The sequence below is a fragment of the Cygnus olor genome, chromosome 11 (assembly GCF_009769625.2).
Source record: "Cygnus olor isolate bCygOlo1 chromosome 11, bCygOlo1.pri.v2, whole genome shotgun sequence".
NCBI classification, from domain to species: domain Eukaryota; kingdom Metazoa; phylum Chordata; class Aves; order Anseriformes; family Anatidae; genus Cygnus; species Cygnus olor.
The window spans coordinates 10552867-10569391 of record NC_049179.1 but is presented as its reverse complement, the minus strand read 5'-3'; the positions used below and the strand labels follow the sequence as shown (position 1 = coordinate 10569391).

The 16525-nt window shown below is 56.2% G+C and overlaps 2 protein-coding genes across 4 annotated transcripts; both read right to left on the bottom strand.

Annotated features, from left to right (window-relative positions):
- Positions 1 to 34: 34 nt before the first annotated feature.
- SNX22 (sorting nexin 22) lies at positions 35 to 2230 on the bottom strand. 3 transcript variants are annotated; one of them, XM_040569785.1, is made up of 6 exons: positions 1641 to 2230; positions 1274 to 1357; positions 1045 to 1149; positions 879 to 973; positions 729 to 802; positions 38 to 605 (listed from the first exon to the last, which is right to left on the bottom strand). In XM_040569785.1, the coding sequence occupies exons 1-6, from the start codon at positions 1707 to 1709 to the stop codon at positions 502 to 504; spliced, it is 531 nt and encodes a 176-aa protein (XP_040425719.1). In that variant the 5' UTR covers positions 1710 to 2230; the 3' UTR covers positions 38 to 501. The 3 variants fall into 3 exon arrangements, with proteins under 3 accessions (XP_040425720.1, XP_040425719.1, XP_040425721.1); XM_040569786.1 differs by lacking the exon at positions 879 to 973 and having other exon boundaries at positions 35 to 605; positions 729 to 849; XM_040569787.1 differs by lacking the exon at positions 1274 to 1357.
- A 16-nt stretch (positions 2231 to 2246) lies between these two features.
- Positions 2247 to 15679, bottom strand: SNX1 (sorting nexin 1). Its single transcript, XM_040569783.1, has 15 exons — positions 15508 to 15679; positions 13393 to 13495; positions 12338 to 12474; positions 11009 to 11075; positions 9828 to 9871; positions 8762 to 8903; positions 8158 to 8236; positions 7348 to 7423; positions 6278 to 6391; positions 6061 to 6154; positions 5297 to 5502; positions 3911 to 4054; positions 3488 to 3568; positions 2988 to 3059; positions 2247 to 2659 (listed from the first exon to the last, which is right to left on the bottom strand). Exons 1-15 carry the CDS (start codon positions 15640 to 15642, stop codon positions 2609 to 2611), a joined length of 1545 nt encoding a protein of 514 aa, XP_040425717.1. The 5' UTR covers positions 15643 to 15679; the 3' UTR covers positions 2247 to 2608.
- Positions 15680 to 16525: the final 846 nt, after the last annotated feature.

The following is a 16525-nucleotide window of genomic DNA, read 5'->3' as shown; positions in this document are numbered from 1 at the left end:
GGTTGCACGTGGAGGCCCCAGCAAAGCACACACCGGGGCCTCCTTGTTCCTTCTGGTTCTCCTAGGCAGCGAGGAGAACGGACCGCCACTGGTCAGGGTTGATGGGCTTGTGCCTCCCAGCACTTTCCCCACAAGCCCACCCTCGTGCCGCCAGCCCTCTCCCCCCTTCTCCTGTGCCTCAGAGCAGCACCACAGCTCTGGCCTCACATTGCAGAAGTCACACACAGCCACCTTTGGCCACTGGAACCGCAGTGATTTATTGCACAAAAGCCCAGGTGCTGAGAGTTTTTCTTGGCATGGGTCAGCCCCCCCCAAAGGCTTCTCCCACAACCGCGACACAGAGCTCCTGCATGCCACACTAAGGCACGTTGTTGGAAAGTCACTGTGACGGGGCTTCTCCCACCGCACCCTCATCAGTGCTCGCTCCGTAGGCAAGGTGTTACTGCCAAGATCCTTCACGTGCTACGACCACCACGTCCCTGCCCTCCGCGCTGGGGGTGCTCAGGAGCCCGGCTGTCCCTGGGACACGGCTGCACGGGGGCAGCAGCTCCATGGGGCGTAGAGGCCCTGCAGCACCCCGCTCAGCACGGTGTCGGGGAGTGCATCTGCAATGAGAGGAGCAGGCACTGCTCTGTGCCCCCCTCGCAGCCCCGTTAAATGGAGGGCGAGGCACAGCACAACGCCCAGCACCAGGGGACAGCGGTGTCACTCATGGCCCTGCGCCTTACCCGTGACCGGCAGCCGCACGTACGGGTCAGTGTGGAAGCCAAGGACAGGTCGCTGGGAGGGCGGGTGGCTGGTGCTGCAGTGGGAGAAGAACCTCAGCCCCTGCAGTGCCCTGCTTCCACCCTGGGGAAAGGGGAACCCCTCAGACTCACGGGGGGCTGCTGCCCTTGGGGTCCTGCTGGCAGCGCCGCACCTTCAGGAAGTCCAGCACGTCCTGGGGCAGCTCCTTGTTGCGGCACAGGACGCCCTGCGGCAGGGACAGGGGGATGTCAGCACCCCCAGGACACGGGGTGCCGCCGCCGCCCGCTGGTGCCTCACCTGGATGTAGAGCTCCAGGCCCTGCCGGCGCTGCTCCAGCACCTTGGGCACCCAGTTGGGGACCCGCCGCGGGGGGAAGTCGGGCACCTTGCAGGTCTTCTTGATCTGGGGGCAGACCAGGGCGCAACATGGAGCAAGGGCCGGGCGCTGTGTGTCCCCCAGGAGGGTCCCTGGCTGGGGACACACGCCCCAAACACTGCCCCTTGTCCCGTTGGCCCCAGGTCCTCACCCGCTTGTGCAGCGCCTGGAACTCGCTGTAGCGCTTCGCCACCGTGTGCCGCCGGCCATTGCACAGCACCTCCACCAGGAACACCTGCACCTCCTCATCCTCACCCTCACCCTCCCAGGGCAGGAGCCCCCAAACCCATCCTCGGGACAGGTGGGACACCCCAACCCCAGGACCAAGGGGGGCTTGCAGGGACCAACAGCCCCCCCAAGCCCTTCAACAGTGGGGTCAGGGTCCTCAAAGCCCCTGGAGATCATGGGGCCACCACCACCACCACATGGGGCAGACGGGGACCATTGTCTGACAGGGTAGACGGAGCACCCCAGGGGACAAGCAGGGACCTCCACCACCACCACCTCACACCCCTCACCGTGTGCGCCTTCTCGGGGCTGCGCGCCGTCGCCTCGGGCTCCGCTGCAGGTATGGAGACGACGATCATCACCCGCCGCCTGCCGCCACCACCGCCACCGGGACCAGCTCCTGAGGGGCCGCCCCGTCCCGCCCCGGCTGCTGGGGGCCGGGCCCAGTAGCAGAGCTGCCTCCTGTGAGCCTTCGTGTTTTACAGCCCGAAGGTAACGCAGGGATAAGAGGAAAGGAAAGTGGGAAGTCAGCACAAGCTCGCTTTCTCTTTTTCGGTTGTTGTCTTCAAGGCAGAAGACTCGGTATCGGTTTTGATCAGAGCTGCTGCAGCCTCAGAGCTGGGGCTTGAAGGCGTTCCCTCTATCGTGGGGAGAGGAGCATCGCGGCCCCAGGCTCCTGCAGCGCCAGCTCCCGCCCCAGGCTGAGCTCAGAGCCTAAAAACAGCCGCCTGGCCTTATTGAGAGAGCTTAATCAGAAGCCGAGACAGGTGGCTCGGCCAGGCCCAAGGTCAGGGGTTTCTTGGTCACAACAAAGCCGGAGGCACCGCAGCCTCCCACCAGCCTCTCCCCGCCAGCCCTCGTCCCTCCCAGCCCTCTCCCAGCACACCACACGTCTGTTTGCCCTGATACAAGTTTTATTACATAGTCGTAATGGCACTGCAGGAGTAAGATAGTCGTTAGAGCCCTAAAACCCAGCCTGAAAAATATACATTTACATATGTCGTTAACCCCCCCCTCGCTCTTCGCCTACTGCAGGGCTGGTCAGAAAGCAGGAAACTAGTTTCTCTTCAGTAAGAAAATATATGTTGCTAAATGAAAAATATACAGTTAGAAGAGTTACTGGCTCGTAAGCTGCTTGTTGGGGGGGTTAAACCTCTACCAGCTCCCGCATGTTTAACTGGGGTTCGTTCACATGTAAAAGACAGAGGTATAGTGTATAAAAAGGCAAAGTTCAGGTGTGCTCGTTCGCTTGGTCCAATTAAGAAATGGCCTTGGCTTCAGGCAGGAACGCTTCCCAGTACTTCACCAGCTGCAGAGAGAAGGAAAGAGTCAGGAGCCAGCACAGCTCAAGTCCAGCACTAATGAGCTTTCAGCAGGACTGAGAAGCTTTTAGGGAGGCAGAAGCTCCTCCAACACACACAGCTTGCAGTCAGGGCAGGGTGTGCGGCCCCCCAAAAAAGTCAGGCATCCAGTAGGGTGCAATTTTTAACGTGCAGCTCTCCCGTTAGCTGCTGTGGGCAATGTGGGGGGTAGAGGGGAGCGGGATGCTCACCACCGCAGGGGTTTGTGCCTGTGGGGGCTCACACGGAGCTCCAGGAGGTAAAGGAGGGCTGGCTGCCAGCACCGGGGACACTCACCTGCTGCTGAGAGTTTAGTAACGTCTCAAGGTACTTAGTCACGTGTTTTCTGAAGTCCTTGGATTTCTCTTTCTGCAAGAGACCGTTGCAGAAGTGAGCAGAAAGCTGCAGCAACCACCAAAACCCCCTGGCCTTTGCGGGAAGGACGAAATTCAGGGGGAAGAGACCAACAGGATTTTCCTGTTCCTCCTGGGGCCGTGTTGGAGGGTCCCAGCTGCCTACATGCCGAGTGACCAGCACAAGAGCTGGAAACGCAGAGGGTGAAGCTCAGCCCTGGCTGTGTCAGCAGCAGGACAGATGAGCAGGCCCGGAGGAGTTTTGCACAACCTGCCCTTATTTTGATGAACATGCTCACCTGCATACTTTGAGCAGGAGAAAATCCCTCTTTAGCCAACAACAGCAGCTCTGCTGCAACGATGCCCCATTCAAACGTGCCTGAATTTGCAAATATCGCCAACTGCCGAGGGAAAATCACACACCGAGGGTTGGGGCTAACCTACCTCGAACCGTATCACTTCCTTGCGGATCACGGCAGAAATCCGTTCAAAGTCCCTTTCATACTGCGTCACGCGAGACTCCCACTGCAGAGAGAGGAAGCACGCTGTTTCCAGGGTAAGGAAGCTTTTCGCTTCCTGTCTGAATAGTTTTTGACTGCTTACAAGAGAGCTGATGCCAGCACTTCTGGTCCTCACATCGACTTGCCGCGTGGCTGCATCCTGTGCCTGAGCTTGCTGCGAGCCCAGCACCCCTTATGCAAAGCCACGCAAAGCGGGACCATAAGCAGCCCCTCCTGCAGCTTTTGCGGCTCCCCGAGGCCTTGCTAAAGGCTGGCTTCTCCTCTTTGCAAGCCTGGCAAGAGACACCCATCCCTCCAGCTCAAAACATCTCCTCTCATACTGCTCAGAGAGCACAGCATGCCTCACCTCTGAGATCTCCTCTTTGGCCTGCTGCAGCTTGTCAGGTTTGTTGGCCCAGAGCAGCCTGGCCTCCATCTCCCTCTTCTTCTGCAGCATGGTCTGGGCGTCCTGCCACCGCTGCCAGGTCTTCATGCGCTGGTCAAAAGCTCCCTGAAAGGAAGAAGCAGAGGCTGAGCCAAACAAGCTGGAAGCAGCGCCTCGGGTGCGCAGGGCTCAGCACCAGGGCAGCCCGTGAGCAGCACAGCTGTACCCTGTGCCACCTCACAGCAGCTGTGCTGGTGACAGTGACATCCACGCCATCGGCGAGGGGGACGCCAGCTAACGGCAGAGCTGCTTCATCAGCCAGGTCCTGGACCTGAGCACAACTGAAGCTCCCAAAAAGGCCAGAACATGGAGGTTTTTCCTCGCTGCTCTGCCAGGGAAGGAGCCCAGGCACTACAGCAACCAGCTTCAGGAGCAGCTCCAAGGCCTCCCTCGGTACGGAGCCCCTTTTATTACGTCACTGAGAACATCCAGGGCAAGGAGCTGCCTTCACCAGTCCCACACTGGTTCCCCTGCAGAGCACAGTGACCATGAGTCACTGCAGAGCACTTGAGCACCTGCCAGGAAATACTTTTTGTAAACCACCAGCCCAAGTAAGGAAGATCCATCAAATTTCTGAGTGCATCCAGCCAGATGGTGGGGAAGAGTCAGAAGAACAGAAAGCAGTGCCTGACAGCCTGGTCAAAAGGACAGAGCAGCCAAAAGACAGGTGAAGTCTGAGGCAATGTTACAGCTCCTCAGCAGAGCATGCCAGACGAGTCCTGTTACCTCCAGCACTATCAGAGGTCTTGGTCCTGCCCTGCAGCACCCACCTCTCCCAGTAAGGAGCACAGCAGACCAAGCAGGCTGCGTTCTGGCCTCTGCAGGTTCCAGAAACAGCTGCTCCGAGATGGGACAAGTTCGGGGCAGAACCAAGTCAGCCTGCCAGACCTGGAGGTCACTTGGGGCTTGTACCATTCAGCCTCCAGCACAGCAGCCTGCGCACCAGGCAGGCTGCAAAGACTTCAAGACCCAGGCTGTTCCCCAGCAGGTGCCTGGCAGCTCTATTTGCAACACAGATCATACTTTGCAGCACCTGCAGCCTTCTCTGGAAGGGCTGAGGCCACCGACAAGCCACGAGCTTGTTCCTTATCCCCCCGAAGGACAACAGCATAGCCAGGTCTCACCTACCCTGCTTTCCTGATGCAGCAGCAAGTTTGCCCTCTGCCTGGAGAGATCAGAGGTACCATGCCCTGCACTTGTACTCAGAGGACCAGCTGCCTCCTGGCACACCTAGGCTTAAGATCTGCACTAGCACCAGTGGTTTGCCCTACAGCCTGGCTCTGAGGATTACCCCAACAGCGTGCTTACCCTTACAACTGAGAGGAGGCGGATGTAGTCTCCCAGGAGCTCAGCCAGGAGGAAGAAGTCATTGTTAGCCTGTTCCTGGTGCAGCTGTTCAATCTTCTCTTCCACCTCAGCCAGCTGGGACAGTGCCCGGGACAGGGCCGTGTTGTCCTCCGAGCTCCCCAGCATGGCCAGACTCTTTGCGAACTGTGCTGTATTCAACGCTAGCTCTGGTGAATGGAATAAGAGAGTCAACCACGGGCTCTGCCACACCGGGTGCTCCGTGAGACAAGCCCCAGCCTAGAGTTCAGCCCTGGGAGCTGCTTTTCTCTAGCCCCAGGAAACATCAGCAGGCAGAGCCAGCACCACCTGAGAGCTGGCAGCTTCTGCATGACGTTGGGAACCCCAGCCAGGAGAAGCAGCAGTGGGAGGACAGGCACAGGTTTGCAGAAGTCGGGCAAAACATGCAGAGGAAGGAAAAACATTCCTGCTCCTTGCCAGAGGACAGCTTGGCAATTAGCAACAAGATCAGCTCTGCTCTGGTTTGCTACAGCAGCTTTCACCCACCGGGGCACTATTTCACATCCTAAGCTTGTACCACTGGACAGAAGGCGTGGAATTATCATTTTACTTCTGTTTCCCATGACAAAGAGGCCAAGAGTCCCTTATAGCAAGGAAGCACTGCCGTATCTTCTCACACCTGCTCACTGGTGATCTCCAGCCAGGCACTGCACAAGGCTTAACTGTTATGGCCCAAGCTACAGAGCAAGCGGTACCAAGCTCGTTACCTTTCCTGTGGTTCACTAGCGTTTCCACAACAGCATGCAGCTTCCGTAGCCGCTGCTCCTCACATTCCACCTCCTGCAGCTTCTCCTCGAACCACTGAAATGGACAGACCCAGAGCTGGTTCCCACATTCTCTGCAGGGCTGCAGAGCTGTCCTTGCATCTCTCACCAAAAGCTGAGAGCAAGGACGAGGACAGCCCAGAGGTATCCCAATACTTACTATGTCCGATTCATTCATCTTAATGGTCATTTTACTGACAGCATCGGTAGCTTTGTTGAACATCTTCAGTATTCCTGCTCCACTCAGGGCCTGGGTGCCTACTGCTCTCGGCAGCTGTAGAGAAACAGGAAAGTTTGCTCTGCCAGGAGATAAAAGTCACTTTTGAGAGCAGCCACCACAGTGGCATTATTTCCGTATGTGGGCCCCTGGACATTGGTGTTTCTGCACCACAGCTATGGCAAAGGATTAGCCAGACACTGCCCAAGCAGTGGCACAGCCTGCAGAGCGTTTCAAATAATGGGACTGGAGTTTTCAAGCAAGTAAGGAGTTCCTGAACCCTACACTGTAACTGGGTCTGTCTGGTATGCTTGGCCAAGGTAACACATCTGCAAGAACCAGCTGTCCTTCCTGAATCCCTGAACCAGCAACCCAAGCTTCCACAGGTCATGCAGGCACACAAGTGCTTTGGAGAATCCCTCCAAAAGCCAGCAGCAGCTCACACCGCTGGGGACACTCTAGCAGAGCGTGCCTTCATGCTGCGAAATACTCTACCCCAGCCACTGTCGTTTTTCAGACCGCTGGTTAGAAGTGAGGCATTTCCATGAAGTCTGCTCCTACGCCAGAGCCCTTCAGCACAGCACTGCCCAGATGCTCAGTCTGGAACGGTCACGCTCTCCTTGCGGGAGCAGGGACCACATCAGCCACCCAGTTCAGCAGAGGCAGCTCTCCCCTAACAGCTGAGCACCAGTCAAGTCAGCACCAGCCCCCCTCACCTCAAACAGCAGGCTACGCTCCCACCGTGAATTTCAGAATACTCAACCCCCATCCTCAACGTGTGTCCCCACCATGATGTAAACAAGCTTGGCCACAGCTTGTTATCCGTGTATAGTTTTTAGATACGCACTAACACACAGAAGAGGTCCTATTCTCCCCACCGCTGGTTAAGAGCTCTTAGAGGATCCTGCTGCTTCCTCCTGAGCTTTGAAGCATCACGCCTTGTTAACTTCTTGTGCACTGTTAACTTCTGTGCTCCCAAGGTACTCGTAGCTACATCATTCCACCCCACTGACCTCCTCCTTTTCCAAGAACTCCCTGACGTCTGGGTCTTGCAGCATGGTTGGATGGCTGACAACTCTCCGTAGGTACCTGGGGAGAGGAACGCACCAAGAGTTACCTCTGTTGGAGCAAGCCTGGCTCCGAGACATCTCAGTGAGCTGCAGCATGCTTGTTATTTACTCTGAAATGGCAGTTCAGTAGCTGAAGCCAGACCCAACAAGCTGTTCTCATCCTCCCATCAAGAGTCCTCCCTCCCTGGGGACTCTCGTGAGACGAGTCAGCAAGACCAGGCCTGCACTAATACTCGCTGTATCAAGGCTACTTGACACAACAACTGACCGAGATCCAGTCTTACATTCCTTTACAATGACACTTTTACCAGATCTTCGGAGGCTGAAGCTGGAGGTGTACAGCATCCTGGTGCTAACTACAGCAGTCAATACAGGTGGCAGAGCAAAGGCCACTGGTGGCTGGATAGTTAGGGTGGCAGTTAAAGAGACCAAGATATTTCTCACCTGATCTGCTCTGTTTGTACTGGTATTGTACATCCATATTTTTTGGCTCAAGACAGCTCAGTTTCCTCTCTGCCTTGTCAGCAGAATTTGGCCAGATTTGGATCAAGCACCAGCAGGAGCTTTTGAAGCAGGAGACAGTTTTAAAGTCAAAGCAACCTTACAGTTGCAACTCTTCAGTGGCCTTCAGGTTCACCCTAAGCCTAGCACCAGACTGCTTTTCTCATGTAGGGAGGAGAGTGCAGCCAGGCTGACCTTTCAGAGGTCCCTTGCTTGGCTCAGGCACGAGGGGATAGCTGTTGGAATCTGTACCTCTCTAGAGCAGCCCGTCTTTTTTCTAGGAACTCTGCAGAGGAGGAATCTTCTTTCCCAACTTTCACTTTGGTCATTCCTAGCATAGAAGGAAGGCGCAATTAAGGAGTGGCTTCAAACTGAACGTACAAGGCTGTGAGGTCTGTTACAGAGTACAGACTACCAGGGCGATGGTAGAGGATTCTGACCTTACATCAACAAGAGCTACTTGGAAAATTAAAATCTGCTTATGCCTACATCTAGCACAAGTCTGCATCCAGAAGAGAGACAGAGCAACGCTAAGCAAGATTTGACGGGTTACAGGTCCAGACCCAAGTGAACAACAATTCAGTGACAGTGCAGAGGACAAGGTTGTACTCTGCTTCAAGCAGATGCAGAGCCACCCATCAAATTTAACAAGGCTTTAAGCCCAGAGCTCCAAGTATGGAGCCAGCAGAGTTTTGTTTGTGCCACAGAACCGACATTATTTTATGTGCCTGCTTCCCATACTGCTCTGCAGCTTGCCTCTCAGTTTGGAGACTGCAGACAGGCCTGTTTTTGGGGCACAAGGCTCAACATCAGAAGGATGAGATCTAGAGCACCGCTCTGCACCTCCACCACTCACCTATGAGACTCTTCTCAGGCGGTGGAGGCACGATGAACCCATTTTGGGCATGCTTCTCCGACAACTTCTCATAGAGACCCAGAAAGTCACTGAACCTCCTTTTCACTGAAAACTGCTTGCTCCTGAACATTGGCATGCTCGTCTGAGGGAAGAGACGAGACTCAGGTCAGACTCACCCAGGGAAGCTTGCCTGTGCATGCACTATGTGCACTGTCACTTCTGGGGTTGGAAATAGGACAGCTTGAGCTCTGTGGGATTGGAGGAGCACGCCAGGCTGCAATGGGCAAGCTTTGGCCTAGGTTTTCAGCAAATCACCTCCTAAGAGCCCTCCTTGTGGTGATGCTGCAGTGTTAAAGCCACTAAATAACAGAGCAGCTGTTACTGTGGCCACAGGAAGCCTGCTAAACCCTGCCCACTGCCTAATCCCATCATCCCTGCTCCCCACAAGAACAAGGACCACTGTTAGGTTGCACATAAGGCTTCAGGGGCCATCAGCAGCTTTTGACAGTATTTGCTAAGAAATCCCCTGTCCCCATCACACACCAGCACCTTTGCACCACAAGACGCAGTGCCTGCGGCCCAACAGCTGCTGGACAGACAGCTAGGAAAGGCTTTTTGGAGAGCTCAGAGAAGTGCCCAAAGCTCCAAAGCAGGGCAGCAGCTGCAGAAAGCTTGATTTCTTGCGACTAGCCCAAGAGAACAGGTCCTGACAAGAGGCTAGCTAGCAAGAGCTGCGTTCACAACAGCCACAGAGCCAGCATCCGGGGCTTTCCCTAGCAGATGCTATTCCTGCTGCTCAATCCAATGCTGAGCAGAGGTATCAGCCAGGACTGCCGCGGCTGAAACTGGCTGAAAAAGTCAGTCCCTTTCCAAATATATTCAAACCTATTTCTCAGCTAGGCTCATCCTTTGATCTGTAGGAGTGGATTACAACTCACGAATCCATGTAGATTCAGACCTCCCATCTATTTAGGTCTCCGTTGACTTGATGTGGAAAGGACAACCCAGCTGCCTCAGAGCACGGAAAAAAAGGCATCTTATCTCAGAAGCGACGAGTTACACCTACCTGTGTTGACACTTTGTAGGCTACGTACGCATTCATGCCATCCCCTATGGGAAACAAAAACAAGGCATTAGTAACCCAACATCAGCCTTTTGCATCACCTGGAGGCTTCGGTGACCGCAAAGCACCAGGCGCCAGCCATCTCCTGGCCTTTGCCTGCTTCACTGGTTCTGATCCGAGCCCCAAATCTGCATGCAGACCCTCAGGCGGCATCCTTCTGCAGGACCCTGGACCCCTGTCCACTAGGCATTTCCCCAACCTGACTGCTTAGCTCTCCTTTTCCTTCCCCAGGCAGCCAACGCTGACAATCAGATGCTTGTTAAGCTGACGGCGTTTGGGCTAACTCCACACATCTGCTCAGCACGTAACAATTCAGCGGCTGTGCAGCACATGAAGTAGTCTATTCAGAGGATGCAAGTCAGACGGCCCCTGGCTGCGTGTGGTTTGCTTCCGAGACATCACAGGCAGTTTTTTCTCCAGCTAATACAGAAATCCCCTTGTCTGGGGAAAGGAGGGTTTACCTGGTAGTTCAATCAAAGGGCATCCTCAGAAATCAGATACTGACCCAATACACCTCTGATTTAGAAGTCAGCGCATCTCCCAGCTCCGGACGTCACAAGCTGGCTGGGCTCAGGCGGGTTCTCTGCAGACTGCCCTGGAGCTGGCTAAGTTGCTCTGATCCCCACTATCAACAGAGAAAGCCTCGTGCTTCTCAGAGCCCCACAGCTGCTGGGGAAGGTGCCAGAACATGGGACAATATACTTGATTTTAGGCTGAGGAAGTTCTGCCTCCTCCTTGCTGGCTGCACACAGGACAGCGCTGCCTAGAGGTCAAGCAGAGTTGTCACCATAATCCCAGACACCAAACTCTGCTAGTGTTTGAGCAGAGTTTGAGCATCATGCTTCCCCCTCCTAAAATCCATGCCTGGGTCTCTGCTTTCAAGCTGCCTGGTTTACTGAACCTGCTGCCACCTTGCTTGTTGGGTCCTACACTTTTTGCTTCTTTAGCTTCATTTCCTCGAGATGTTGGAAGAAGTTTTGCGGAAGTCACTCAACAGTCAGGTTTGTGTTTGCAGAGACAGCTTGAAAGCATGACGTGTGGGGACAGTAGCTGCACTCAGTCCTACCGCCAAACCTCACTTGCCTGTGCTTCACCCCATGCAGCAAGACAGGACAATAACTCACCAACTTTCTCTGGGTCACTCACTCCTACAGTCAGCTCAAATTTGTCCTCCTGTTCCTCTTCTTCCAGCTGTTTAAAGTAAGCACACAAGGACAGCAAGTTAACACCAGAAATCCAGGCTTCAGTCCACTCCAAACACGAAGTCCCACATGCTAGTGCGCTCGTCGTACTGCCGAGGCATCTTTGGTATTTCAGTCTAGCCAAGGCAGCTCTGTAAAGCCCTTGGGCTTCTCACTTATGTTGAGTCTCCGCGTCCCAAGTATCCCAAACAGGCTTTGTCTTTACAATGCTGTCTGCTCAGACTGGTGCACAAACTGATCAGGGCTAAGCTGAAACTCTGCGGAGCGCAGCCTCAGCCCAGCTCTGCGCAAGATGGTTCCCTCTGGGCTCCTTTACGTCATGATTTCTGTTTTCATTTGAAACTGCAGAAGACACTGAACGCACACAGAAGGTAAGTTATACTGCGCAGGCACGCAGGGATGGAGAGCCACGACAGCAACCGGCAGACCCAGTCTGCGCTGGTCTTTCAGTCAAATCCTGCTTTGCTGAAGGTCGGCAGGCGGCAATAGCAACAGTACTGCCTCTGACAGACCACGGGGGCTTCAGGCTTGCTCAGAGAGCATTATGCTTCCTTGTTAGCAGGATGGTAAAGCACCAGGCCTCACACGGCCCCTGCTTTAAGAGCGTCTCAGTTCACCGATCAGCTCAGCATCCTGCCCTAGTTCTGCATTGCTTCTTCACTTGAGCTGGTCGGGAGCTGGCCTGAGACACACTGACAGCGAGTCAGTCCTCGCAAGCTCAGAGGTGCTAGGGGCAAAAGAGGAGCTCTTTATTTGTCTCCAAAATAGTTTTAGTCTCCATACAGGAGACGACACAGAATTAGGCCAAGTGTCACCTAGCTAGGCTTGGCAACCAGACCACAAGTTCCGCTGAAGGAGTCCGCACTCCCGTGTTGCCCAGGAGACTTATTTAAACACACATCAGAGCGGTTACACCACCTGCCCCATCTGTGGCAACAGGGGGTGCTAGAGCTCTGAATCCGAGCTCAGACCCCCAGGGACCAGGTCGGCTGCTTGCTCTTCCAGCGCTGGAAGCGGCCTGCACCAGCGCGTTTCCACGTGAGCGAGAATGCTGACAGGCTGACCTCAACCCGCTTCGGTGGTATCAGCCCCAGACCAATGGCCTGAGATAGAAGCCAGGGCATCCAATATGCCAATTACATTAACTGCATCGTTTAAGATGCAGGTTTGCATCGAAGTAAACAGACAGGTTCCTGCCAATTACAGTCCCAAACCAGCAGGGCAAGTTGGAAAGCTCAGAGCAATTCTCACCTCCTCATAGCTCTTTGGAGGGTTTCTAGAAGAAGAGCTTGCAGCTACTTCTAATGAGGGGGCAGGATTGGATGCTTTGGCCAGTTCCTTCTTCTGGTTGTTTTGCGTGCTGTCTAGAGACAGCTCTACAGTGGCATCTGTCAAGAGAAGTTTGCAAGGGTCAGCCTCTCTACTTTGTGTTTCTGGAAATTTCAATATTCTCAGAGAAGTTCATGGGATCTAGGCAGTAACAGTAGTCTTAATTAGCACAAAAAAAACCACAGGGAGGACATCCGTATGCATCGGCAAGAGCATGACTTCATGCACCTTCGCTGCAGCCAGAGCATCTGATCAAACCTGCTGGAGAACGTTTCGTTAATCCAACAGACTTCTTATTCTAGGGACAGCCAGGCAACAGTTCCTTGCTGCGTGCATGCAGCAGCAGCTGCACACTAGAGCAGCTACAGCCAAGCTGGATTTTTACACAGCACGTAAACCTGCTCCTTCCCAGGACGTTTCTCCATCCAGAGGAAGCCAAAGCTTCCCTCTGTTACCAGGCATCTCCGGAGCTGACTTTCAGATGTCCCTGCCAGAGGTGTCACACCTAGCCGAGGAGCAGGGCTGCTGCGGGAGGTCTGACCCTCCTTGTTTCCCCTGCTGAGGGGCATTACGTCCCCTGTCCTGGGAACAGCCACGTCTCAGCTAGAGATGCTTCCTCCACCTGCACGGAGGGAGGAGAAGGTAGAGAACAAAAAGCCCTTCAACTCTGGGAGGACACCGCCTTGCAGTTTAACAAAATTCAAGTGAACCCCGTTTTTAGGCATTTTCAGCTTCTAAACAGTTAATCCTACTGCACGATTAAGCTAGAGACCTGGAGGAGGCGACATGGACCTTCCCAAAACCACCACTAGCGCTCAGTGCTCCCAGAGCAGACTGCAACACAAACTTCAGATATGGACCAGCGATACTCCACAGTAAGCACGGTCTAGCCACCTGCAGGTCACGGCTAGACTGCCGATGACTCCTGGCTCAGAGTGCAGAAAGCCCCGGGGAGTGCTCAGGACAAACAGACTCACCTGCAAATAGGTCCTGATCATCTTGCTCTACGCGAACCCCATTTTCTTTGGAGCTGCTGCTCACAGGGAGAAGTGATTCCCTTTTTGGTGCCGGGGGCTTGCTCTGAAAAAGAATTTAAAGAACACAAAGAGGTTATCTCCACTGAGAAACAGATGGTGGCGGACCAAACAGCCCACCTTCCTGGCCACTGCCACACAGGGCCACCACTGCAGACCCAGCGCGGACAGAGGACATCGCAGGCTGCTTCCCTCTGCTTCCCTTCCGCACCTCTGCGGTCCCAGCAGAGTACACATATCGCAACAGCTTGCGACAGCCACGACAGGCCTGGCCGTGCTATTTGCGGCACCTGGAGCCTCGTGCACAAGAACTACATGGGGCTGAGCAGACCTCTCAGGAAAACCAAGCTTTTGCTGCCAGTGGCAGAGACCCACAGCGATTTGCTTCCCAGCTCGTGCCCCCTCCGCCAGCCTGTGGCCAAGCAAACAGGGGCGCTACCACCAGCCCCACGTTAGGTGCATCCGGGGAGTCATTCGGATCCTCTGCTCCTGCAGGGGCTCTTCGAGCTGGGAAGAAACTCTCTGTGGGCAGGGTGAGGCAGGCACTGAAGTTTCCCTACGAGCCTTGCAGCTCTCACAGATGGAAAGTTTCTAGGAACAAGAAAGTATCACGCCCTGTTCCACTTCTCCATCTGTTACCACGGAAGTTAAGAGCTGCAGCCTCTTTCAGAGCAGCCCATGACACAACGCCCACCACATCCGAGGCCCAACGGAGCGCACCCCCTGACCACCCCGAGGCCCCCCGATATCAGCCTGATGCCTCCCACAGGGAAGCAGATCTCGGAGCTGACCGCTCAAACCCATCCCTAGAGGACCGTGGCCAGCAGGGATTGAAGCTTCACAAACAGATAAGTTCCAGCTCTGGTTATAAATACGCTGGCCCCAAACATTTCCTCGCTGCCACCCCCAACGCCCACAGCTCTGCCTCGCCAACAGCTCCCCTGCTGCACAGGGAGTGTTTTGCTAACACTCAAGGGCAGAGAGACGAGCAAAGCCACCAGGGCATGCAAAAGAGCCAAGTATTAGTTATGACAGTTGCTTCAACAACAACATTAAGCACTTGATAAGCTGCTTTAGCTTAACAGACTTCAGATTCTGCTAAGGGCCACCTGGTTTGCGCAAAAGCCTGTAGTGGTCAACACCCATCTGCTTTAGCAGGCTGCCCCTACCACAAAGCAACGGGCCACAGACATTTGTCATTTCTTCAGTGAAGAACGGTCCTGAGAAGCTCCAGATCATCACCGTGTCCTGGTGCTGGCAACAGGTCCCAGCGTTTTTGGGCACCTGCTGTCAAGTCAGGACCACGCTTTCCCACATTATTTTCAAATCATGGGACTGCCCTGTTCTGCCCAGACCAACACAAGAGCTTCACCCTCGCAAGCAGACACAGGGCAGCGTGTGGATAAGAGGCATGTCCCGAACTGCCCTCTTCTCTGCTGCGAAGCCACCAGCAGTGACACGCAGCTCTGTTCTCTGGTGGTGGACAGCTTTGTGTCTTTAGGCCAGCTCGAAGGAGGGTGAGATCTGTGCCCTGGGCAAATACCTGGGCTGGGAAACTGTAAACGGGTGATGGCTTTGGGGAAGATTCCTGCCTTGCCTGCTGGAGCAGGCTGGAAAAACCCTAAGTGCACCACGCAGACCACGGTGTCGGCGATCAGAGGGGACAACACGCTCAGCCTTGGCTCGTAGGGCTGAAGAAATCAGTCCTGGCACCTGCCTGAGGAGCTGGCCTCCCGGCCGCCTTTAGCAGAGGCCGTCTCCCAGCTCAGCCTCCGAACCCAAGAACCAGCGGCTGGGTGTGGAGGAGGGGGGGCAACCCTTCGGGAGAGCGGCCGGGACAGGCCCTGCCGTGCGACGCCCCCCTCAGAGCCCCCAGAGCCGTGCTCGGGGCTGGGGGGCGGCTGCTTCTAGGTTTGAGGCACCCGCCCCAGCCCAGCACCCAGCGCCCGGGCCCGAGCTGCCGCCCCCAGCCCCAACGGCGGGGCCTCCGCCAGGCCCGGCTCCGGGCCCGCCCGCCGCCGCCCCCCCCGGCCCGGCCCTGCCCCGCCCCGCACTCACGGTGCCGGCGAAGATGTCCTCCCCCTCCGTGTCGCTGTCGGCGGCCTCGCCGTCGCCGTGGGGCGGGGGAAAGGGCGGGGGCAGGTGCGGCCCGGGGGAGGGGGAGCGGGAGCCGCCGGCGCCGCCCGACGCCATCTCCGCGCCGCCGCTTCCGCCCTGCCACAGCCGGGACCGGAAGCCGCCGCCGCCACTTAAACCGCGAGGGCGGGGCGAGGAGGCGGGCGGGGCCTCGCGATTGGACGAAGCCGCCTCTCAGCCACCAGGGGGAGCCAATGAGCGCCGCTGTTCGGCGTCGGGCCGTACCATTGCACGGGGGGAGGGGGGGAGAAGCGCCCCCCCAGCAGTGGACGAGCCCCGATCTGAGGGAGAGGCGGGAAGCCTCGCTGAGGGACGGTCCGGGTGGCCCCGCCCCCACCGGGGCTCCCGGCCACCTTCGCTGAGGGGAGCACGCACGGACGCCGCCCCCCGGCGTGGGGACCCTGCTGCTGCGGGTCCCAGCCAAAACAGTCCCCACACCGCTCCTGCTAACACAACCACCACCCCAGTACCCAGCCGTAGTCTCTTAAGCACCGCAGCCGAGCTGGCCGCCACCCCCTCAATGCCCTGACGAACATGGCTGTTCCCCCCTCAGCACCACAGCCGGGGTGGCTGCCATCGCGTCACACCGTGACCACCCGGCCATGGCTCACCTCACCCAACAGCTCCTCACCACCGATGGAACCCCCTTGCTCCCAGCCCAGCCCTCGGTGGGTGTTTTGGGGATCTGTCCTCTGCCCCATCACAGGGCACCCACCCCCCCCCACGCTGCTTCCCACCTGGGAGGTGGGTGCTCGTCTCCAAGACACACCAGCATAGCTCCTTTGTACCTAAGACAGCAACCTCCCTTTGTCCGGCTGCTCACAGTGACTCACGATGATCGGTATCACCACCAGCCCATGGGGCTGGCGGCTCTTTTGGGGAAGTATCAGGAGGAACAGACTATCGGTAAAGCAGAGCCAGGCAAGAGGCTCAAGGCTTT

Coding starts and splice junctions, on each gene's coding strand:
- SNX1 (XM_040569783.1), bottom strand. CDS start 15,642: ATGGCGTCGGGCGGCGCCGGCGGCTCCCGCTCCCCCTCCCCCGGGCCG. Junction 5,503..6,060: donor GCTAGTGAACCACAGGAAAG/GTAACGAGCTTG, acceptor TCCATTCACCAG/AGCTAGCGTTGAATACAGCA. Junction 3,060..3,487: donor AGGAAGTGATACGGTTCGAG/GTAGGTTAGCCC, acceptor GGTCTCTTGCAG/AAAGAGAAATCCAAGGACTT.
- SNX22 (XM_040569785.1), bottom strand. CDS start 1,709: ATGATCGTCGTCTCCATACCTGCAGCGGAGCCCGAGGCGACGGCGCGC. Junction 1,358..1,640: donor GCCCCGAGAAGGCGCACACG/GTGAGGGGTGTG, acceptor GAGGAGGTGCAG/GTGTTCCTGGTGGAGGTGCT. Junction 974..1,044: donor GCCTGGAGCTCTACATCCAG/GTGAGGCACCAG, acceptor TCCCTGCCGCAG/GGCGTCCTGTGCCGCAACAA.